General features: G+C 45.9%; 2 protein-coding genes across 3 annotated transcripts; both read left to right on the forward strand.

Annotated features, from left to right (window-relative positions):
* The first annotated feature begins 1068 nt into the window (after window positions 1-1068).
* LOC139005238 (M-phase inducer phosphatase 1-like) lies at window positions 1069-2367 on the forward strand. Its single transcript, XM_070407549.1, is given in 3 exon segments — window positions 1069-1700; window positions 1702-1754; window positions 1757-2367. Coding segments are annotated over 3 exon segments (1296 nt in total).
* Window positions 2368-11269: 8902 nt separating this feature from the next.
* On the forward strand, window positions 11270-21011 carry AMER2 (APC membrane recruitment protein 2). Of its 2 annotated transcripts, XM_070409460.1 has the most exons (2): window positions 11270-12056; window positions 12435-21011. In XM_070409460.1, exons 1-2 carry the CDS (start codon window positions 11270-11272, stop codon window positions 13301-13303), a joined length of 1656 nt encoding a protein of 551 aa, XP_070265561.1. In that variant the 3' UTR covers window positions 13304-21011. The 2 variants fall into 2 exon arrangements, with proteins under 2 accessions (XP_070265561.1, XP_070265560.1); XM_070409459.1 differs by having other exon boundaries at window positions 11270-21011.
* The last annotated feature ends 3417 nt before the right edge of the window (window positions 21012-24428 follow it).

A 24428-nucleotide genomic window follows, 5' to 3' on the forward strand; every position in this document is an offset into this window, starting at 1 on the left:
TCTGAGAAAGGTTGTTTCCCAGGTGGGGATTTTCCCCAGGAGTTAGGGAGGGAATAAAACCCCTTAACTAAGTGCCAGGAGGGTAATTAATCACTTTAACTACGAACAATAATGCTTAAGCTACCTAATCTTTTAAAAAACTATATATTTTATTGATTTTTTTACAGAGAGAAAGGGAGAGGGATAGAGAGTTAGAAACATCGATCAGCTGCCTCCTGCACACCCCCTACTGGGGATGTGCCCACAACCAAGGTACATGCCCTTGACCGGAATCGAACCTGGGACCTTTCAGTCCGCAGGCGGACGCTCTATCCACTGAGCCAAACCGGCTAGGGCAAGCTACATAATCTTTACTTAGGATAATCTCCTTCAGTTACTCCCTTGTAGCTTAATAGAACAACAGAGTAATCTTGGAATGGAGATAAGAAACGCCCTAACCTTTGGAATAGAATGGATAGGATTAAAATCAACTGGTATAAGTACAGATGTAACAGGAGAATAACACACTGTGTGTTCTGAACCTGGCTGGAGAACGTGGCTAGGCTGCTGATCAACTGAACGCTGTCTCCGTGTCATTCCTTCTTCGCCAGCTCCGTCCACACCTTTGGGAACCCCTGGACCTGCTGGGGTTGGACCCCAACATCTGGCGCCTGAACAGTCCAGGAGAGCGGAGGCCTACGGCCGGTCACTGCGGGTCCAGGCGGGCAGGGGCTGAGAAGGACGTGAGGACAGGGTAGGCCCTGGCCGGGGCCTATCAGCTGCGGGCCGCTCTCCCTCCCTGACCCGCCGCGTTTGTTTGGATTTGACCTTCAGGTGGCCAGCGCCCCTCCGTCCGCTGGCCTCGCGGGGTGAGCGGGAAGCACCTCTGCCTGTGGGTGGCGCCTGCTGGGGCCGGACGCCCCTCCGCGCCGCGTCCTCCGCGGCTGCCCCGTCCCGGAACCGCGGGGTCCTGTTTGTGTTTGAGCCGCGGGCACCGGGGGAGGCGGACAGGCGCCGCGGAGGTAGAGGGAGCCGGAGTGCCCCCCCCAACCCCCCCCTCCCCACCCGCCCCGGTGGCCAGGCACAGCCATGGAACTGGGCCCTGGGTCTTCCCACTGCCGCCGCCGGCTGCTCTTCGCCTGCAGCCCCCTGCCCGCGTCGCCGCCTGTCCTGAAGGAGCCAGCCTCCGGGGGCCTGTCGCCCATCACCACCCTGACGGCCACCATGGACCAGCTGCAGGGCCTGGGCAGTGTGGGTGAGCAGCCGCCCGAGGCAAACAACAGCAGTCTTCAGAGAATGGGCTCCTCCGCGTCAACAGATTCAGGCGTCTGTCTGGATTCTCCTGGGCCTTTGGACAGTAAAGGAAACCTTGAAAATCCCGTGAGGAGAATAAATTCCCTGCCTCCAAAGCTTTTGGGATGTAGTTCAGCCCTGAAGAGGAGCCATTCCGATTCCCTGGACCGTGATGTCTTCCAGCTGATGGACCAGGAGGAGACTAAGGACAACCTTTCCTCCAACGACAGAGAGAGCAGCGAGCCAGAGAACTTCATTCCACTCTTTATGCCCCAGTCACCCGTGACTGCCACTTTGTCTGACGAAGATGATGGCTTCATGGACCTTCTTGATGGAGAGAATCTGAAGAACGATGAGGAGACCTCCTCCTGCACGGCAAGCCTCTGGACGTCCCCCCTTGTCATGGGAACTACTGCAAACGTGGGCAACCAGTCCCAAGAAGCCCCGGGAGGTTCTGCATCCGTCTCCAGCCTTGGTATCCCCGCAAAGGGGACCATCGGGAATATTCCGGATAACGGCCCCAGAGACCTCATAGGGGACTTCTCCAGGGGTTATCTCTTCCACACAGTCGCTGGGCAGCACCAGGACCTAAAGTACATCTCTCCAGAAATTATGGCATCTGTCTTGAATGGCAAGTTTGCCAACCTCATTGAAGAGTTTGTTACCATTGACTGCCGCTACCCATACGAATATGAGGGCGGCCACATCAAGGGCGCGGTGAACCTGTACATGGAGGACGAGGTGGAAGACTTCCTGTTCAAGAAGCCCGTCTTCCCCGCCGACGGCAAGCGCGTCATCGTGGTGTTCCACTGCGAGTTTTCCTCTGAGCGGGGCCCGCGCATGTGCCGCTATGTGCGAGAGAGAGATCGGCTCAGCAACGAGTACCCCAGACTCCACTACCCTGAGCTGTACATCCTGAAGGGCGGGTACAAGGACTTCTTCCTCAAATGCCAGTCTCACTGTGAGCCCCCCAGCTACCGGCCCATGCACCATGAGGACTTTAAAGAAGACTTGAAGAAGTTTCGTACCAAGAGCCGGACCTGGGCTGAGGAAAAGAGCAAGAGAAAGATGTACAGACACCTGAAGAAGCTCTGAGGCAGCGGCCGGTGGATAGCGGTGGCCGGCACCTGCTCCATCCCCTCCCCTCTTGGCTGCACTTGGAGAGGTGCCTGGGGCTTCCTCCATACACTTCGGGCCACATTCCCGAGGATGGAGCCCGAGCACCCGTCCCGCATCAGGACCATCTCCCAAGGCTGTCACGGGCCCAGTTCCGAGCACCACGTCAAGTCCAGTTCTGCCCCTTGGTCGCCACAGCTGGAGGAGCCGCTGGGGCCTTACTGGGATCCTGACCCCACATGAGGGAAGGGGAGGAGGGGGAGTGAAGTAAGACCATGAAAGTGTTGCTGGTCAAACTCCAAAGACGGCCTGGGAAGGGATAACCCATGTCTTAGTTTATTCAACCTCATCAATCACTTTATTATTACTTTTAACTCCTGGAGACTTATTTAGCTGCTAAAAAGAAGAAAAAAATTGCCGGAAGCTGCTTGACACAGTCACTGCAGGGAAGAAACACCCTAACCTTTGGAATAGAATGGATAGGATTAAAATCAACTGGTATAAATACAGATGTAACAGGACAATAAAGACAGAACCTGGCTAGGCTGCTGATCAACTGAACAAAAATGAATGAATGAATGAATAAATAAATAAATAAAACCATAAAAAAAAAAATCTCTAATGGAATTGTCTAGCCATGGAGTAAGCTGCCTCTGGATTTGGTGAGGTCCCCTTCCCTGGGCAAATTCCAACACGAATGGGTGGCTGCTTGTAGAGTTTGGGATCGATTGCCTGACAACCTTTAGATTTCATGCTCCATCTGGCCTGTGTCTGTGATGAAGAGGCTGCTCAATGTGCTTAATACCCTTTTCTTGAATCGACTTGAGCTAGATATATAAAAAGGAAGTACTCATTGGCTAAATCATTACAATTTTGAGACTACCCAACGTATTTTATTTGTCATAATGTTTTCTCATCAGCCATGAATATTTCTGAACACATCTTTTTGAGGTCTGCATTACCACTTCTGTAAGATAAAGGACTAGAAGCAGAAAAACAAAATGGTTTATGAATTATTGAATGGGCTGCTTACAGCATCTTTCTGCTTGTGAATTCAAGGCTGGAACAGAGCCTGAGACACTCAGCTTCCTTGCCCAGTGGTGTGGTACAAAGACGGTTCCAACCTCCCCAAATGCAAGGGCGAAAGGCACACAGCAGATCTTACTGCACTCATCTCCAGCTTCTGGGACAAAGAAACAGCCTGAGTTAGGCCCTGAATTACAGGGGTTCAGGAAAGGAGGGTTCGCCCATTCCACAGAGGACAGGAGGGCTGGAATAGAAGCCTTTGGTCTGATAGGATCTCATAAAATGTCTTGAGCCTGTTCCCAAGAGCCCTGAGAGATAACAACCCCCAAATCATTTGCCAGGCCATTCTAGGGCAGGGCATAACTTAGAGAAAGAGAAGCAGGAGGTTCTGGTGAGCAAGGCTGGGGACCTTGCTCCCACACAGGCATCAAAGACAGTGACCTTGGGGCTCTCAATTAGGACAGACTGACCCAAGAAACAGGGACAGGTGGTCACTTGGCTACTCACTCTGAAACCCCACATGGGGTATTTTAATAGTGTTCTCCATCTGTCCAACCTCAGAGTTAATCCTTTCCTAATCTGAGCTGTAATAATTGGGTAATCAGACAAGACACTCCACAAAGCACAGGCCATAGTTTTGCTGTTCTTTTGGCTAGACTTTCCTTTTATTGGAGCAAAGTATAGCTGACCTAGAAATTTCCTGTTTGAGCTTCAGTCTTCCGTTAAACAAAAGCAGACACTCCTAAGAAGCATGAATGTTTAGCAAGCACAGCCCTCCTTCTCGAGGGTAATTTCAGTCACTGCTCCCTGAACATACATGAATGGGAGTTGCTAGGAGGAAACCACATGATTCTGCTTTTTGCTGCAAACTAAAAAAAAGAAAGAGAGAAAGAAAGAAAGAAAGAAAGAAAGAAAGAAAGAAAGAAAGCAAGCTTCATGGTTAGCTATGGCTAATGAGCTCACTGGTGTGTGTCCAGGAAACATCCCAGAATGGATACATCTGCTGAGATTTCCATCTTTTGAAAAAAGGCACCTTGTGGTGGAGGATGGTGAATGAAACATAAATGAAAGCTGTGTGGAGCCAGATCAGGGCCTGAACCTAACGCACAAGAAGAAAGCCCCGTAGGGGGTTAGGATCTGCGACAGAAGTAAGCCTGGCTATTTGGGGATTAACCCATCTTGGGGGAAAACATGGATATATTTTTCAAAGGAGAAAAAACTCACACCCAAGCTGCCAAGGCCTGATCTCACTGGTCTAGCACCTGGGCTGGGTGGAGCAAAGGTCGTGTCAGCCTTCAGCTGGAGAGTTTCACGTTGAACCAAGTCTCACGCTGACAAGTCTCCATCGCAGGCCGGCATCATGGTTCATTCATGACAGTGCCCAGCACACAGTAGACACTCAGTAAACGCTAATGGCCCCAGCTAAGAGAACAAGGAGGCCCATCCTAAGATACTCTGGAGGTGGCAGTAAGCAGTCAGGTCCTCAATTTAGTCTATTTCAAACATTCACTCCATGTATTTCTTTTAAACAAACAAACAAAAATGTTCTTTCCAAAGGAGAAGGCTAAAAAGGACATGAAGAGAGCTGGGAACTGGAACCGAGGTCTTGTGATCCACTGTGCCGTCTGTGGGAGGGGGAACATGAAGGGAAGGGAACCATGGGGATAGGAAGTGCTCTTTCCTGCTGTCTGAGCTGCAGCAGAGTCTGCTAGCTGTCTGCTCTAACCTAAAAGGTGGTTTTAAAAAAATTTTTAATTTGCTTAAGACAGGGTCATTTAAACTTCAAGAGCCACGCTCCCAAACTAAGCGATAAATTTAAAAGGCCGTGTACGTGTTTTTGTTATTGGCCCAGACTACGTAAGACCCCAAGACGCTGGTGAATGGAAGTTAGAGAGGAAGAAAGAGCACAGAGTGTCTTTAGGAAGGGGCTCTGCTCCTGCGCCTCTGCCTGGGTTAGCTCCAAAGGGTGGGGGGTTGAGACCTCCCCTCCAGGGGCTTGAGTAGCTGAGAGCAGAAAGGACCATGCTGCCGTCTGTCTGAGCCCTTGTGTGTGTCTCCTGTGCCATCATGGCAGGGGCCGGAGGGGAGATGCTACAGCATGGGGCAGGGGCGGAGCCAGAGTGGTGTGGGAGAGCAAGGGGACTTTCTGATGTCTCTGAGACTGAAGTTGAAGTCACTGAGGAAGGGAGCCAGCAATCCAGAAGGTCTCATGGTTCAAGGAGAGGATATGAGACCAATAGCAGCCTGCTCATGTGGCTGGAGACCACTGGGAAAGAGGAACCTGGGCAGAGGGCCTGCCTTAGCTGCACTGGGTGGTTTGTACACACTACCTGCTGGGAGGGCTGTTTAAACTTGCTGCTGCATGTCCAGAAGCAAATACAGAATAGAGTTCCTTGAAAACGAGCAAAAGTACACCAAGGGAGTAGATACCTGGGCTCTGGGTCATTTTTCACAGCCCCCTCCTGGCTCACACCCTTGAATTCCTGCGCCTTGCCTACTCATTGACACCTGTGGGCCCTCATCTTGGACTCAGCTCTACTTTGCATCCCTGCTAGGATTAGCTGCTCCCCACTGCTGAGTCTGGTTGCTCCCCACTGTGCACTCATCCATGCCCAAAGCCCTGGCATTCTGTTCACATGCCCTCTGCTATCTCACCTCATGCTGGTCTGTTTTTGGCTTCCCTATGCCCACCCTGGTGCTGACAGATTGAAGAAACCCCGACCCCTCTGCAGCCTGAGAATATATTCTAAGGGTAGCTCTAGCCAAATAGCAGACCAGTGATTATGAAGCAATATGGTTCTCAGGCCACTCTGACTTACATGCAGGAAATAGAACAATGATATCCACAGTGGTTCTTTTGCTGTATCCTATCTGCTACATGGGAATTCTGACACCACCTTTACGTTCCTCCTGGGCAATCCTGAGAGATATGTATGCCAAGATCTAGTCCTCTTGGCGACCACCATTTTCTTTCTTGTTTACTCTGGCTGGCAGTGATACTGTCCTCTCATTGCTGGTAACCTGGAAGTGCCATCCATGACCTTGAAACCTGCTGAGGGCCCACACTTGCTTGAGCAAGTTTGAACCCACCAACATTCATGTCTGTGCCAGGGGCACTAGTGACTGCATTGAAGGGATGAAGGTGAAGTGCTATCTCCATTGCTGGCAATGATGCTTGTTGGGGGTTTAATTGTGTCCCCCAAAAGATGTCACATCTTATTAACCCCTGGTACCTGTGAATGTGACCTTATTTGAAGATAGGGTCTTTGTGGATGTGTCTAAGATGTAAATTAAGACAAGGTGATACTGGAATAGAGTGGGCCCTCAATCCCATATGACTGTTGTCCTTATAAGATAGTCACGTGGGGGAGAGCACCAGGTGAAGACGGTGGCAGAGTTGGAATGATGCATGCAGAGACTGAGCATTGCTGGCAGGAATCAGAAGCTGGCAGGGAGGCATGGAGACTGCCCAGTGCCAGCCCTGCCAGATGCTGCATGGCCTGCACCCCCCCCCCCCCCCCCCGAATCCTCCAGCATTACAGAGAAATGCTCATTCTGCTTTTATTTGGTCCTTTATTGCCCACCCCCCTTTCCCTAGGATTCAGGTTCACACTCATGGGGTCCAGGCCAAGGTGACATCTTATGAGTGGTGACACCTGCTGAACCAGAACAGCTCATGTCCTGAGCTTCCAGGTAGCTCCAGAGCCAGCATGGAACTGTCTCTCCGAGATGAGCTCTCCCCTCAGCAGCCTCAGCTGTGCCCAAGGTTTAACATGTAAACTTACAAGTCGTGTTGAGCATTTTACACTTGCATGTTACTAATTAGAAATTAATTTCTCCTGTGAAGAAAACATATACCCAGAACAGCTCTTAGCCCACAGAGAAGCTGAGGGTCAGGAAAAATCAGGAATCAAAATCTGTAAAAGAAAACAGAAACTTCAATTTAGCTCAGGGCTTATTGTGCTTAGACTTCTCTGGTCCTCACCCTGCCCACCCTGGACTAGAGCCTCCCTAGGAAGGAGGGTATAGGAAAGTGCCATAGCATTGACACCCCCCTCCCCCCCCCCCCCCCCCCCCCCCCCCCCCCCCGCCGCCTAGGCTCCCTGCACATCTGTCCACTTTACCTTATGGTCTCAGCTTGTACGGCCCACAGCATCCCTCAAAGGCAAGACAGGCCTCAGATATGTGGACAGAGTGGACTTGGGAGTGAGGGTCAAGGTTAACAAAGCTGGGGCTCTTCCTGATTGTCCTCATAACAGGGACCCTGGGTTAGAGGACATTTGAGGGTCCTCACTGGCATCACAGTGTCTACAGCTCGCCTTGGATGATAATCATGGCCGGGAGGGTGGAGATGGGCAGGAACAGGGACCTGGCCTTATTGATTGGGCTGGGGTCCAGAGCAGGTGAAGAGAGCTGGAGACAGGAAGTGTTGATCCCAATTCAAGCATCCTTTCCAAACTTCACTGATTGAGCATTATCCCCTTAAAGACCTCAGGCAAATTTCAGGAAAGCCAGCAGCCTCCTTTATGGCGATGCTGTGACACAGGGAATTCCACAGCAGCAGCCACACCATGGCTCCAAGGGCAGCTGCTCACCAAGCCTTTTCCACATTATGTTCTGGGTTGTTTCCCTCAGCTAGAACATTCCACTCAGTGAGCTTAGGACAAAGGCAGGGGCCACACTGGCTGAAGACACCCTGGAAAAAGAATCGATGATGATAAGCTCTCTATGATTCCTCCTGTTTCTCTCTCTTTTTTTTTCTTGCTTTGATTATCCTCCTCCAGAGACACTAGCTACCCAGAGAGAAAGGCCCGACGGAACAACAAACCCTCCCTCGTGCCAAAAGAGAAAAGCAGGCACATGTCTCCAGCAGGGCCCACTTGCTGTTTGCATCTGTGATGCATCCTGTCATTGCAGAACAGCTTTTTCCTGAAACAGTTCCCCTCAGCCCCTTTCTCTAGCCATTTCTTCTCAAATTTTCTGTTCACTGTTTAAATTGGGGCAGGGTGGGGCAGTGGCAGGGGAGGGGAGAAGAAGGAAAGGTGAAACTGTAACCCAAAACAGGAGGCATTTCTGGTAAAATTTTCTTCACTGTCATGATCTGTCTTTCAGGGAAAAGAAATCACCATTTTGTGCAAATGCAATCGGCTTCCCCAGGCTTGACAGTGAAGAGCAACTTAAGGTGCAGGTAAACCTTTGCACTGGTTTCTAACAATAGCCTTTTAAATAGATCTGCCACCCAAAGTTTGACTGGGGTCCTCCTCCCTTGTCTCCCCTCCCCCCACCCCCGGGTGGGGCTGAGAGGTACTGTCTGCTAAGGTCCTGTAAACTGGCCTTTCTATGATGGTCTCTATAAAAAGGACCTTGGGTTGGAGGACAAGGGAGGGTCCCCACTCACATGACAGCTTCTAAAGCTCCCCCTGCCCTGTGCCTCCAAGTCTTGATGGTTCCAGGAACCCTCACATTCTTCTACCTCAGGGCCAGTGACTTACCATTGCCACCCGCACCTTCCCCAGAATGAAGGCTGCTTTGTCCAGTTCTCTTTGTTTGGATGTCTATGTCCCAGGGGAATGATATTCATCCCAAAGTCCTCACGAGCTTTCTCCCCAGGGGGCTCAAGGATTCTCATGCAAATGGCCTGTCCTGCTAGGTCAGAGCTCCCAGTGGATGAGCAGGTTCACCTCCCAGCTCTCTGCTCTGGGCTGGAGAAGGGGAGATACTTATAGACTCCTGAATCTTCCTGGATCCCAGTCATAAACTCTTCCAGATGACACAGTTATGTAGTACCCACATAGCTAAGCAATTGTATGGTGTGTATAAAAGAATTGAAAAAAATTTTCAACTGTCCTCAAAAGGTTGTGGAGAGATAACAAATGAATTTCTATTTATAGTTCCTAACACCTGTTCTCTCCCCAAGGCAGTGAGGCACCTGATTCCTCACGGTAAGTGGTCAATTAGAATTGGGGAGAGCCTCTCTCTGGTCTTAGCCTCACACCCTGTCTGGGAGGTGCCGGTTAAGAGTGGGAGAGAGCTAATGGGATTACAAGGCTGGGAATAAAAACCTCTCCTGAACCTAAACTCACTGATTTCCTAGTTTTATGAAACAGTGTTCTTGATAAACATCAGCAGGAAAGGGCAGGTATATAGGTAATAACCTCAAGGCCAAAATTCAAACCAACTGTTCCATGCAATGGCAGACAGATTATTAGCAAAACTCCAGCTTCAACTGATATAGCAACTAGGGTTTCTGGGTGTAACGCAAGTAGCACACAAACATGAAGCTCAAGATGATTCAGAAAAATATTGATATCTGTATATATGTAACATTACATATCCTATATAATAAAAGCCCAATATGCAAATCGACCGAATGGTGGAACTACCGGTGCAATGACTGGTGGCTATGATGCGCACTGACCACCAGGGGGCAGATGCTCAATGCAGGAGCTGCCCCTATCCTGTAGGCCCCAGGACAGCCTAGGTGGGTGTCAGCGGGGGTGGGGGGGGCCCCAATCGCCCCACCAGTCACCCCACAGATCAGCCCTGATTGCCAGCCAGGCCTAAGGACCCTATCTGTGCATGAATTTCATGCACTGGGCCTCTAGTTATTAAATAATATTTAATAAATAGTAATACATAATATTATTGCACTTTAAAAATATCCAACATATAGAAATTATATATATGTACATGCTTCTTCATATATATGTATGTTTGATAATAAGCCCTCAGCTAGGATCATGAAGTCAGATTTACAATTTAGCAGTCACTCTCTAAGTCAGAGCACAGAAGAGATTCCCAGATTGGGCGGTTCCCTGGGATAGTTTTCCTTTTCCCAGATCCAGTAGCTGCAGAGACTCATGGGCACTAGGGACTCTGCGCAGCAGGGAAGGCAGCTGCAGAACAGACACAGGGTATTGAAGGAGGTGGCAGGAGCAAGGTCAAAAGTAACACCTGTGACCTGCTGGATGGAAAAGAGGGTAGATTCTGGATTCCAAGCACCACCCCTGGAGTGGACCTGAGACTCCATCTTCATCACTCCATTGCAACCACATGCAGACTGGGCAGGGGATTCTGTGACCTCAGCCCCAGTAGCAGGAGTCTGGGATAAAAGCCAGGCTTGTCCCAAAGGACCAGTCAACTTCCATCCTCAGAACTGTTGCACTTTCCTTGCAGAGAGCTGCTAATGGGTATTTGATGGCTTGTTTTTGCAGCAAGAATCAGGACAGCAACAACAATAAGATTTCAACATCGACCTGGAGATTGTGCTCTGCACGGGACAAGACAAAGATGTAAAGCTCCATGTCTGCTGGGCTTGGTACCCGAATGTTAAGGACACACATGAAGGGCTTGGGAAAGGCACAAAGATTCATGAAGTCCAGGATAGGTGATAAGAAGACTAAGCATTTTGTGTTGGTTGGATTTTTAAAATTTATTTTTTGTCCATTTGGGGGCATTTTGTGAAAGTAAATCTGGAGGCAGAATCTGAAGGTGGGTAAGCCTGGATGGGATTTGAATTCCATAATTACGACTCTAATTTCTGCAGTCAGCTCAAGGCTCTGTTGCCTGCTCTTGCACACCCCCCCCCCCCAACACACCCCCACCCCCGCCCCGCCCTGCACACTATACAGCGCAAAGCCAAGTCGGATGGATCCTTAGTGGGTTAGGGTGTTATATAAGCCCTGGGCGGGCGGGGAATTTTTTTTTCTTTTTCCTGTGTGTTCCAGCAGCAGCAGCAGCAGCAGCAGCGGCAGCAGCCGCAGCACAGAGTGGCTCAGGTTGATTTAGAATCCGGATGACAGTGGCCTGGCGCGAGCCCACAGCTGACGAAAGCTGCTTCTCCCGCTCGGTTTCCATGGAGACGAGCGAGCGCGGCCGCGGCGGCAGGGCTGTCAGCGCGCGCGGCGGCGGCGCGGCCGCGGGGGTCTGCAGGAGGAAGGAGGAGGCCGGTGCCGGGACCCTCGCGGCAGACATGGACTTGCCTTGTGATTGTGCTGCCGGAACTCCGGCCTCCGAGCAGCCGTCGGGGAAGATTAACAAAGCTGCTTTCAAATTATTCAAGAAGAGGAAATCGGGTGGCACCATGCCCAGCATATTTGGGGTCAAAAACAAAGGGGATGGGAAAGGCGCGGGTCCGCCGGGCATGGTGAGGAGCAGGACCCACGACGGACTAGCCGAGGTGGTGGTGCTGGAGGGCGGCAGAAAGGAGGAGCCGCGCGGCGGGGGCGACGGCGGCGGTGGCGGGGGTGACCGCGGCGGGGGTCGGCCGGACCCCGGCCCCCCCAGAGCCGCCGGGCCCGGCGTGGGCTCGCTGGCCAGTAGCTCTGTGGCTAAGTCGCACAGCTTCTTCTCCCTTTTGAAAAAGAACGGGAGGTCGGAACCTGGCAGAGGGGACGCGGGAGATGCCGGCAAGGCTGGCGGCAAACAAAAGAGGGGGCTGCGAGGGCTCTTCAGCAGCGTGCGCTGGCACAGGAAGGACAAGCGCTGCAAGGAGGGGGAGCGCGGGGCGCGCTCGGGGGGCCCGGCCGGCCTCGCCCTGCCGGGGTCGCTCACGGCCAGCCTGGAGTGCGTCACGGAGGAGGCGCCCCGACCCGCGTTCACCCCGGAGAACCCGAGCAGGGACGCGCCGCCAGACCCAGCAGGTGAGCCCGGAGTGGGAGAGCCGGCGCCGGCCTCCGCCGAGCGCCCCGAAGTGCCCCGCGGCCGAGAGGCCGAGGGCCCCGGCGCCCCGACAGCCAGCGGCGCCCCGGGAGAGGACGCCGCGGGGCCCCGGCGCGCCGAGGATCCCCGGGCACCCCCCGAGCTGGGCGCTGGGCAGGTGCGGACGGCCGAGGATACCTCCAGGACAGGTGACGTTCCGATAAAGACCGTCCCCCTTGTCGACTCCGACTGTGGCAGCGGCCGGGCGTCTGCCGTCCCTGACCCTTCCTCTGTTGATCCGCCCTCAGACCCATCGACCGATCGTATTTGTTTGATGTTTTCTGACGTGACTTCACTGAAAAGCTTTGACTCTCTTACAGGCTGTGGAGATATTATTGCAGACCAAGAGGACGAGGCAGGGCCCAGCTGTGACAAGCATGCCCCGGGGACAGGCAAGCCAGGTGTGTCTAAAAAGAACCCCAGCGTGGTGGCCTACCAAGGAGGCGGGGAGGAGATGGCGAGCCCGGATGGGGTGGATGACACCTATCTGCAGGAATTCTGGGACATGCTCTCTCAGACTGAGGACCAAGGACAAGGGCCCCCCGAGGGAGTGGCTAAGGCCACCGCAGCACTAGACGCCAAGGGGGCTCCCGAGACCTCCAAAGACACCCGGGGGGTCGAAGTGGCCAAGGATGTGTCCTCGGTCAAGCGCAGGAGGCTCAACCGCATTCCCATTGAGTCGCAGCCCAAGGAAGAGCCCAAGCACCTGCAGAAGGAGCAGCAAGAAGGCGTCCCCAACAGTGACGAGGGCTACTGGGATTCCACCACCCCAGGCCCCGAGGAAGACGGCACGGGCAGCGGGAAGAAGGCGGGCATCTCCAGGGATAGCTACAGCGGCGATGCGCTCTACGATCTCTACGCGGATCCGGATGGAAGCCCGGCAGCCCTTCCTGCCAACGAGGAGGCGTCCTGTGTGTCTAGGTTAAAGCCCGTGTCCCCGGGCACCATCACCTGTCCACTGCGAACACCAGGCAGTTTGCTGAAGGACTCTAAAATCCCCATCAGCGTCAAGCACCTCGCCAACCTTCCGTCCAGCCATCCCGTGGTGCACCAGCAACCAGCCAGGAGCGAGGTGCCCAGAACAAAAATCCCGGTGTCCAAAGTGCTCGTCCGCAGGGTCAGCAACCGAGGCTTGGCTGGGACCACCATCCGGGCAGCGGCCTGCCACGACAGTGCCAAAAAGTTGTGAGGTCTCTGAGGCCAAGATGGATGGACCACATGTCAAGGAATACAACTTTCCCTGGAAACCACTGAAATAAGTTTTGCTTTTCCTAAAGAAAGGCTTTGAGGACCTTCTCTGCTACAGAGCCTGGACGAGGGTCTTTGTCCCCGCTGGGGCAGGAGACACTAGAGAGGGGATCCACACTGCACATGGGAGTCTCCTCCCCAAGATAAGTCCCTGGGAATTATTTTCAAGCACTTTTTTTTTTCTTTTTAAAAATATGTTTTCTGTCTTTTTTCTTTAATGCACTGAATACTTGGAAGTCATCTTTACTTGCCTTTTCAGAAAGAGGACCTAACCAAACCGAAGTAAGTGTCAGGCCATGATGTTTGGCCATGCCAGGGTCCAGAGGTCTGGAGGAGCCACTGCAAGAACCAGAAGAGTCCTCCTCTTCCACGATCCTTCCCTTCCCCTTCCCCTTCCCCTTCCAGGGGATGCGGGGCGGAGGGGGGGGGGGGGGCACGAAGACCCTTTGCTGTATGGAAAACACCTAGGAAGCTGGGGGAAAAAAAAAACACCCCAAAACAACCAGAACAGGTATTACCTAATGAGCGGAGGGCATCATTGATTGGCAGAAAATGTTCCTAGTTTCAGTTGCTAGGTATGCAAATAGGTAAATATCTACCACTGGGACAAGAAAGAAGAGTTTTGGTTTGATCATTTGTTTGGGGAGAAAAATGCTCAGCAGAGCAGGTTTTTTCCTTTTTGTTGTTTTCCCACCCCACGCAGCAATCAGGACTGGGGAAAGATTTTGTTCCATGCCAACAGACCCAACATTGCAGCATTTACAAACTGTCACTTTTTCATGTGTAGATAATGCATAGTTTACCGTTTATCCAGCTGTTAACATTTTATAATCTGTTCGTAACCTCAAGTTTAAAACCTGGTTTTATAGCTAAATATGGTAACTGTCCCCAAACCATTGATATTCTTTTATGTGCTGTAACCTGCAGCAATTCTGTTTTTGTTTTATATGGGTTCTCTGGCTTTCAGTGCACAAACAAACAAAACTATTGTGTTGCTGTTCCAGAGCATTGGTTCTGCCTTGTCTTGGTAGGAGTCTGTTTCTTACACAAAATCTTGATTTTTCAGAGATTTTACTTTCGTTATAAAAAATTTTGGATTCAACCGTCCCTCAATATGGGGATTCTAAAGTGAGGAACACACAACAAACAACAATAGAAAAATATAGTTTTTCATATCATTAGACTTCTGCTTTATAGACTTATGAGTGAGACAGGTTATGTTCAGAATATAACACTAGCAAGCGTATATATCATAAACACTTTATGCCAAGATTTTTTGAAAAGTGGCTTACTTTGTGTACATTCTCTATTATTTGAGATGAAACATTTATTTCAGAAAGGATTCCCATAAGCCTCGGTAGTTTGAATTATAAACTGAAGCAGTTCCTAGAATGCTATTAGGGTCTAATGATTCTACAACAGTGTCTGAAATGCCCTTCTGAGCGTTTAATCAAGAGACCAGAGTTTCTGCTAGGAAGTGACTCATGGTGTCAGGAAGGTAGACATATTCAAGGGAAACTACACATGTAAATGACATCAACACTTCTATATAACTTTCGTTTTTCCAGAGATTGCCTAAGTAATGAACTGATATTACATGTTTTTTAAGTTTGTTTTCTGTAAAGGAAAAAATAAGACAAGTATACAAAAGCCTATTTGAATAATATGAATGAAGTAACAAAATAAATAGTCATCAAAGGAAAACAAATTTGAGGCAGTTTTAAAATCTCCATCGATTCGGTTAGAAGAGGTGGTAAAGATTTGCCAAATTTTTTGTTAGATTACTGGCTTTTATTGCATTGTGTCAGATTCTTAGTGTTATTTCAAAGTAATGTTTCATTTTCTTGTGCTATAGATGAGGTCCTATACTCAGGCATAGCCTTAAGAACTCTGAATACACCATTAGGAATTCATAAAGCAACTCACACTCACACGTGCTAATGCACTCAACTGTGCACAAACTAACAGACAAAGGCTTCTACTGTAAAATTGGAAGTTAAAGTATTTGAAATGTTTTCTGTCTTGAGAAATGAATTTAAATTTGACTTAATGCTGATAGTACTATTTAGGCTCAAAAAACATTCATTTTCCCCTAGTGAATGGAAAGAACATAAATTTTATTCCTAACTGTAAAATGAAGCATCTTTATTTTCTTTCTGTGAATTTTCTTGCAAAGATTATATTTCCTCAGTGAGAATCCATGGCAAAGTTATGATTGTTACATTTGTTCAGTTGTACAGGAAAGTTGGGAGTACCTGAAGTATTGATGAGAATACTGTAATAGTAAAGGCAATCTATTTATTTTGTAAGCACTGGAACAAACTATTTTTACTTTCACAGATTTGGGGCTTATTTCTGTATTTACACTGCTATTCTGTGTCTCCTTTATATAAGTAAAGGAAAATGGCAGCAAAGTGTATTTCCTCTGACCTGTCCATTAACCATTTATACAAGATTGAAAACATGTTTTCTACTCTTTTTTTCATTTTTTTCTCTATATCTTTAAGAATTCCACGTACACCAGTCAAATGAAGGATTCAGGCAATGAATTAAATGCCTCCAGTCAACTTGATGGGAAATCAGGACCAGTGTTGGAAGAGTGTGTTCTTAACCTTTTCCAACCGTAGACAAGGGGTCAGAGCTGTTTGTTTGTGTTTTTGTTTGTTTGGTGCCAAGGGCTACTTTTATCCATTCATGTTCATGGAGAGTGGACTTTTAAAAAGAATTTTAACAGATTTCCATTTCAATGATTATTAATGCATTATCTAATTTGGCCATATTTCCTGATTTTTTTTTAAAGGAAAGGATTGGATATGGGCTGATGACATCTTTCCCGAGTATGATTCTGAGATGCTTGGTTGACTAAGTCCCTGTGGTGAAAGAGCTAGCCAAATTAGAAAACAAAAAGTCAAATCAATTGTTGGCTCTGAATTTATTGGTCAGTGTAATAGCTCTGCACAAAGACAGCCTGATTTTGGTATCTACATTATACAGACAGTGTTACTTGAACCACTGTGCGTGGTGCTATTGGTGGTTGATGCTTTTATTCTCCCATTAGCACCAATAAGGAGAAATTTTACTGCAGCATTTTGAACAATTACAAGAGAAAGTAGATCTTTATTATTTCATCTAATAACAACAATGGAATATAGGACATTAAAGATTTTTTTTGGATACCTTTTCCACAAATTATCTGCCTACTTAAATACAAAGTGTTTAACATCTATGAAGGTGACAGCTATTGAGTTTAAAGGGTTTACTAATTAAAATATATTTTTATTGATTTTTTACAGAGAGGAAGGGAGAGAGATAGATAGTTAGAAACATCGATGGGAGAGAAACATCGACCAGCCGCCTCCTGCACATCTCCCACGGGGGATGTGCCCGCAACCCAGGTACATGCCCTTGACCGGAATCGAACCCGGGACCTTTCAGTCCGCAGGCCGACGCTCTATCCACTGAGCCAAGCCGGTTTTGGGAAGGGTTTACTAATTAATTGCAGAACTAGTTTTCAAGTATTTGCATTTAAATGAAAATTCAAATAGCCCTTTCCCCACATAGTTATCAAGGTAAAAGGATATATTAGATATCAAGATTTCTTTGAACTTTCTAAGAGTTTTCATTATTGATATCTTAGATTAATTTTCAGAGACTCTTTATCTTTAACTTTGTAGGGAGAGGTTGAGTAGTGGAACTTTCTGTCTTCTCCCTTTGTTTCCATCATGTTTGCTTCATGCCCTCAGATAACAGTAATGGGATCTTTCTCATGATTTAGCGCCTTTTGACATTTGCCTTGTGGAACTCAACTCCTGGGTTTAGTTATTCTAGATTTCTCTCCTGATGATGATTATCTGGACTTGGCCCCTGTGCTTGACTGCTACTGAGACATGTTCTAGTACATTCACATATACTTTGCTACCCTTATTGTCATGAAGTTAATTTAGGAATTATTATACTCTTAAAAATAAGGCAGAAAAAACATCACAGTCACCTCCTATCATCATTGAGGATGGCCAATTCAAAGTTCCTGGATGAAATGAGAGGAGGCACCCAAATACTTCAGTCTAATCCTGTTTCCCTTCCCCTTCTCCAGGCAGACCAAGATGTGAATAACAGTTCTTATTTAGAGATTTTCAATTCGTTACATGAAGAAATTTATAAAACAGTTTGAAACCAAAAGGCTAGTATGGCAGTCTATCATTTAAAATATATATATTGATTTCAGAGAGGAAGGGAGAGGGAGAGAGAGATAAAAACATCTATGATAAGAGAGAATCATTGACTGGCTGGCTGCCTCCTGCACACCTCCTACTGGGGGTGGAGCCCGAATCCCAGGCATGTGCCCTAGACGGGAATGAAATAGGGACCTTTCAGTCCACAGGCCAATGCTCTAGCCACTGAGTCAAACCAGCTAGGGTGAGACTGGTATTTTAATATAGCCAGTGTGAGCAATAAGAAGCAAACATTTTCCTTCATAAAAAAAAGCAATGTAACATTGTCAGATGATATGCAAATGTGGTCCCTCTCCAGGGCAGTCATTGATTCTGCTACCCCTTCCTGCTCTGAAGATTTTCTGATGGCTGCCATGGATTGCTTCTCAAAGTCTTTTCACTGTGATAATGGTTTAAAGGAGACAGTTTGTTGCAACGATAACCATGTAAATGGAATATTATTATCTCATTGCAGATAATGTTTTTAAGGAGTGACTCAGAATGGTAGTTCGATGATTATGGAAGGGAGTTTCTTCTCGAACAGAAAAAGAAAGATTAAAATAGTCACAAAGCCTGAAACTGGGCATATTTTATGATGGATATTTACTTTAATTCAATGCAACACATATTCATGGGCATATACTGCAGCAAATACTTAATAAAAATCCATTGGAATTCACACGTAGCTATACTGTAATTGGACATATCCATTAAAAATGCCTTTATTTTGGTTTAACATTTTTTTTATTTTCTTTTTTTGTATTTGTTGCCTATAGTTGGTAGGGTGGAGCAGAATGGGGTGCGGTTGAACAAGGGTGGTATGTATTAAGCCACATAGTAGTTAAAACAATGATTAACAGTTGTTGAGTACTTACTGAGTGGCAGTGACCACTAGGAGCTTTAAAAGTCATTATTTAGGCCTCTTAAGAGCCATATAGGTTAGGTAATATTATCTCCCTTATATGAGATCTTTAATTCATCCTTTTTGTTTGTTTCTATCCCATTCCATATCCCCTCCCCCAATTTCTTCTAGTCTCTGGGACAGGGATCTAAATTCTTTAGTGATTTATGATAATACCAGAGCTGAGAACTGCTTAGTGTCATTACCAACTTACTTTCAATAGGAAAAAAGCTAACCCATGTCAAGAGGCTGGAAATTGGTTTTGTGTCTGAGATGATGGTGCTCAGGTCACTGATAGGGAAACCTGCCCCGTGGTGCAGTCTGTCTTCCTTTGGAGATATCTTCTCCTGGACAGAAGTATGGACAGAAATCGTTTCTGTTGTCATGGTGACACTTCTTCCCTGACAGGATGTCAGTCATTCCAAGCATGTTTCCTTTGTTCTGAATGTTCTCTGTTTAGATAATAACTAGCTGGATAATCCCTTGATACAATTCTGAACTTCAGAGATAAACTGGCTTTTTCAAAAGTAGTGCATCCTACCTTCTGTCTACAGCCATTGAATCCTAGCCTATATTTTCTGATTCATTCATTCAATTAATAAATATTGCATATTTATTTTCCATCACTGTGAACTTGAACATTTTATATTAAAATAACTAACATACTGTGCTGGGATGGTGCTCTGTGCTTTTCTTCCCATTGTGATCTCCAGTGCTCACAAGAAACAGGCAAGTGAGTATTGGCTCCATTCTACAGAGGAAGAAAACCATGCTCACAAAGGTGAAATATCTTGTTCACATCACCCACGTAGTAGGTAGTGGGCAGGATCTGAACCAGAAATCTAACTCTATAGCTCATGCTTTAATTATAAATCTTTTTTTATTCACATGACTCAGTTTTTGTATAACTTAAGTAAGAAACTGAGCAAAGTTCTGGACTGCAAGAGCCAAGCCAGATATTTATGATTGTTGATACCATTAAAATAATGACTGTTTTAGCTAAAAGTGAACTTGTTATTTTAAAAAAAATTACTTGATGGCTGTATACATGCAGCCATCAGTTTTTTTCTCACCTGGGCTAGCCTACTTTTGGATTATATTCACCAATTAGAGTTACATACTAGCAGATCTACATACAGCTGTTATGATATAATTGCTTTGTCAATAATAAAGCAAAAAATAATTTCAATAGTGAACCTGGCAGGTTGCAACCTGAGTTTTCTTCTGCTCTGATTCTATTAAGATGCCACTCTCAGTATTTAGGGAAAATTTGTTTGAAATTTCATCACAGTGATAATCAATGAGGTTATTTTACTAATATAAGGGCTACCTACACTTGGTAAAAAAAAAAAAAAAATAGACCTCATTTTAATGAGATGCAATGGAAGATTTCAGTAACAGGTGGTTGGTTATTCTATTGTGTAGTGAACTGGGGTAATTTTTGGAAATTATTTAATAATTTGGTAGAGTTTCTGCTTCATGGGAGAAGATAACATTTTTAAAAACAAAATAGAACTCAGGTTACTTGTTATTAGAGACATTTAACTTGCTCAGATACACACATGGATCATTTAATAAACTCAAACAGAAATACTAAAAATATCTGGTCAAATTGTAGATGGGCGTAGTGTAGACACACAGTAAATACTCGTTAACATGTCATGAAATGGCCCTAGATAGCCTATAGGAATTACTAGCCTCTTCCCCCAACTACACAATTATTTCTAAATAATGGAGGAGAAAGTTAACAACCTAATACTTAAGGTTTTTATTGCTCCCAGGGTAAATTTAACTGAACATAGATGATCTGATCGATAGTGGTAGTTTTATAAAGAATATCAGGGAAATGGTTTTAATGTTATAGGCAAGGTAAATTCCTGTCATTTTTACTTGACTCCAGCTATCTACCAGGCTCATTGCTAACTTCAGGTTTTGTCCAACTTGTTTATGTGAAATAGCTCAATGTAATATGGGGAATTGCAGGTTATTTGAAAATAATGACAAAGAAAACCCAAATGAGAAACTCCATTCTATAATTAGTTTTCCCAAAAGTCAGGCATGTCTTTGAAGACAAGCTTTTGGCTATATTATTTTTGTGCACAGGAGGAAAAATTGTTAGTAGGTTTATAGATATTATTTTTATAATAGAATGTTAAATTCCCCCCAACATCCAACATTGTCTCCTAGAATTACTCTGTTTTTAAAACTTGTTTTAAGAAAAGATTCTAAATAGCAATAGAGTCTTTTCTCCTTTCTCCATTCCAATGATTTAATGGGATAAATGAACCAATGTTTATATTTTTAAACTTGTAAATATTTTATTTTGAGTATTTTGTATATTTGTTGATATAATTCCATTTTGTGCATATGTATCATTGTGCATGTTTCTGTTTTTGATAGTCACTCTTTTAATGAATGTAAGAAGCTTGGACTAATAGCACTTTTCTTGTCTCATTCAAACACCCTAAAATGAAAATACTACACTGCCATTTTACCTGTTGTGTTTAATTCAGTCAATAAATTTTGTTGCTTCTTTACATTTAAAGTGAATTCTATTTGTTGTTATTCTTTTTCAGAATGAATTTTATTTACAGCCTTTTTGATATTTAGAATTTATACTTATGATGGTGGTGATGACAATGTGAGGTGATGTGATGTGAGGTGTGAGATTGAAGGAAAGACCAATGGGAGGAAAGACCATATTTCTTTCCACACTTTGTAAACAAGTGAAAAAGTATTGTTGGGTTTGGGCAGTTGCCTTTTGAAAAGTTTGTTCATTATTCTGACTCTGATCTGGTTTCTGAGCCTTTTACTCAGAAAATGTTCCATTCCTTATAACCCTGTGTGAGGCTGGCTAAGCTGCCTGTGACTGTCAGGGAGCAGCCAGTGGGAGTCTTTCCAAGGGGTTGTTTTCTATTTTTCGTTTGGTTTTGGTTTTGGGGGTATCTTTTTACTTCATATGTATAATACTTCAAAATCCATAGTATGTTGAAACTCAGTGTGACGAATAATGAGGTTGTGCCATTTTATGTTTGAAATACCAGAATTGAAGACCACATAAATTATTTTGAGGTATTCCTCAAATATATCCAGAGACATTGAAGCATGCAACAGGCTGGCATATTTCAGAGGGAAAGGAGGTGGGAAGGGATTAACCAAATAACTTATATGCATATATACATAGCTCATGGACAGACCACAGTGTGGGGAAGGCTTGAAAAGGGGGTGGGAGCAGGATGGAGGGAGACAATGTCGGGGGGAAGAGGACATCTGTAATACTTTCAACAATAAAGATTAAAAAAATAAAAAAATAGGCTTGTTCCCACTGCAGTTGCTTACATTGCTCTTAAACACCAACAGAATTTATATCTGTAGGACATAATGAGGATAGATGTCCAAAGGGAGATTTAATTAGTACAGTAAATAATTTCAATAAATATACATCAGTAGAACCACAAATAGTGAGATAGGAAACCCACAAAACCTCTCTTATTATTCTGCTACCTCTTCCCCTTCTCCCAGCCCCTTTGTCTTCCCTCCTCTTCTTCTCTTTTCCTAGAACTAACATGGAAGGATCCTCAGAAATAACTGAACCCAATCTTGCTTAAATGAAGTGATGAGGAAACTGAAGCTCAGAGATGCTGAGAGACTTACCCTACAGTCTTTGAAGCCGTAAGGTGTGGCAAAAAAAGACCAAGTTTGAGACCCAAAAAGAATCTGGATTTGAATTCTGGTTTGGACACTTACTGGCCCTGTGAATCCAGGCAATTTCCTTAACTTCTGTGAGCTACAGTTTCCTACTCTATAAAATGAGGATGAGATTGCATTTATAAGGTAGTTGTACTATTATTAATTTTCAGAAAGATAAGTGTTTAAAATAGCATGTGTTTTGTATATGTTCATTTAGCTTCTTTTGTCTTAAAGAAGACATCTATAAAAATTAAAACTTCATGGATTGGAGTTGAAATATTCTTGAACAGAGAACTTGATGTAGGGTTGAGATGAATATTGACTTTTTGGATTGGGAGGAGTTGCCAAACATACGCCTTGCTCATTTCTTGCTTGCAATGGAGGCTTAGGTAAAAACGGGAGCAAACGGGAGTAGAGGAGGTCTTCAGTGTGTTATCTGAGAGACAGTATTCTGAAATTAAAAGTCTTCATACAATTAGGAGAGCCTAGGGCAGCAGTTCAACCTGTGGGTCGAGAATGACCCTTTCACAGGGGTCGCCTAAGACCATCAGAAAACACATATATAATTACATATTGTTTTTGTGATTAATCACTATGCTTTAATTATGTTCAATTTGTAACAATGAAAATATATCCTGCATATCAGATATTTACATGACGATTCATAACAGTAGCAAAATTACAGTTATGAAGTAGCAACGAAAATGATTTTATGGTTGGGGTCACCACAACATGAGGAACTGTATTAAAGGGTCGCGGCATTAGGAAGGTTGAGAACCACTGGCTTAGGGCAGTGGTCGGCAAACTGCCGCCCCTTGAGTGTGGCTCTTCCACAAAATACCATGTGCGGGTGCGCACGTACAGTGCGATTGAAACTTTGTGGCCACACTCAAGGGGCCAAAGAGCCACATGTGGCTCGCGAGCCGCAGTTTGCCGACCACTGGCCTAGGGGGAAAGCCTCGCCTTGGTGAGAGAAGTAAAGGATAGTAGGTGAGTTGGTTGGGTAGTTAGTTAGCAGGTAATAGAGCAATGGTGACCAAACATAGTGCTGGTCAATCAGAATGAAGTTTACACTCCCCCAGACACTGAACAATGGGCTATGGGAGATAGCACAACTATAACTGAAGGCAGATAGCTGGGTGGTTTAGAACCATGGAGAGGAATCATTGGTGCATGTAACCTGAAAAGAAAAAGTAACTACATGGGCTTGAGAGATAGAGAACAATTTAAGCGAGAGGGCAATTTCTTCTGCCATTGCAAGCAAGGAATGAGCAAAGCTTGTGCTCTGAATGGCCTAATTTCCTAAACATTTCTTACAGAGTGAGCATCCCTCTGCCCTAAGTGGGATAGGGTATTCTGGAACTTAAGATAGCACCGTTTTCATATTACGGGGAACCCACACTCAAAGAAATCTCATCCAGTGCTAGTCAGAGAAACACCAGTGACTCTGACATTGATGAGCTGTGGGCCACTCTGGGCATACTGGTGGATGGATGTCAGTCTCCAATGTGAGACCTCACAGGGGAGGTTTAAGTATATACACAATTTTCAACTTCTATGTTGTTTTCACTGTATGGACAACTTTAAGCTGAAGATTTAGGATTTTAAGGAAGAAACTGAGAACCAAAAGGGAGTGAAAACGTGTGTCTCCCATGGAAGAGTTTAATGTCATAAATCTAAACTGAGAGAACAAAGCAATGAAAAACTGTCCTTGACTTTTTCCCATCCACCTGTACTGGCAGACTCCTGCAGCTCTTGGACATGTTAGGTGCTTATGAATCAGCAGGGATGTTGGGTGACAAGTGGTGGGTGGGGAAATGGATATTCCCAAGAAAGAACAGAAGCATGGGCGAAGACTGGGGTCCAAGGCTGCAGACACACCCTGACCTCCTCATTATTCCCAGGTGGAAGCAGCAAGGTTTGTATTATGTTTCCTCAGGGAATTGGTCCCTTTTACTATCAGCCTCTATGTGTTTTTTTCTGGCTTCTAGGTCTATAATTTGAGAGGTTAGTTTCCTTCTCAACTCCTAAGATTTTTATACTCCCCATGACCTGGGTAAAAGTGGCCTTTTTAGAAGTAATTGAGAGAACTTGATGGCTGCTCTCAGTGCCAGAAGCTGCCTCTGTGTTGGAATTGTTGTAAGGGGACATAGGCACTTTTTGGAGGACTCTGGTTCTCTTGGATAGCTCAAGGATGAGAATCAGGTCCTCTGGTGGTCCCAGCTCCTATGTCATATTCTTGTTGCATCTTTCCATGTGATGAA

Source organism: Myotis yumanensis, unplaced genomic scaffold, assembly GCF_028538775.1.
Source record: "Myotis yumanensis isolate MYYU_CA2020_CCGP unplaced genomic scaffold, mMyoYum1.0.hap1 SCAF_3, whole genome shotgun sequence".
In the NCBI taxonomy this organism is placed as follows: Eukaryota; Metazoa; Chordata; class Mammalia; order Chiroptera; family Vespertilionidae; genus Myotis; species Myotis yumanensis.

Bases quoted from the DNA above. Each gene is read 5' to 3' on its own strand.
- AMER2 (XM_070409459.1), top strand. From the start codon at position 11,270: ATGGAGACGAGCGAGCGCGGCCGCGGCGGCAGGGCTGTCAGCGCGCGC.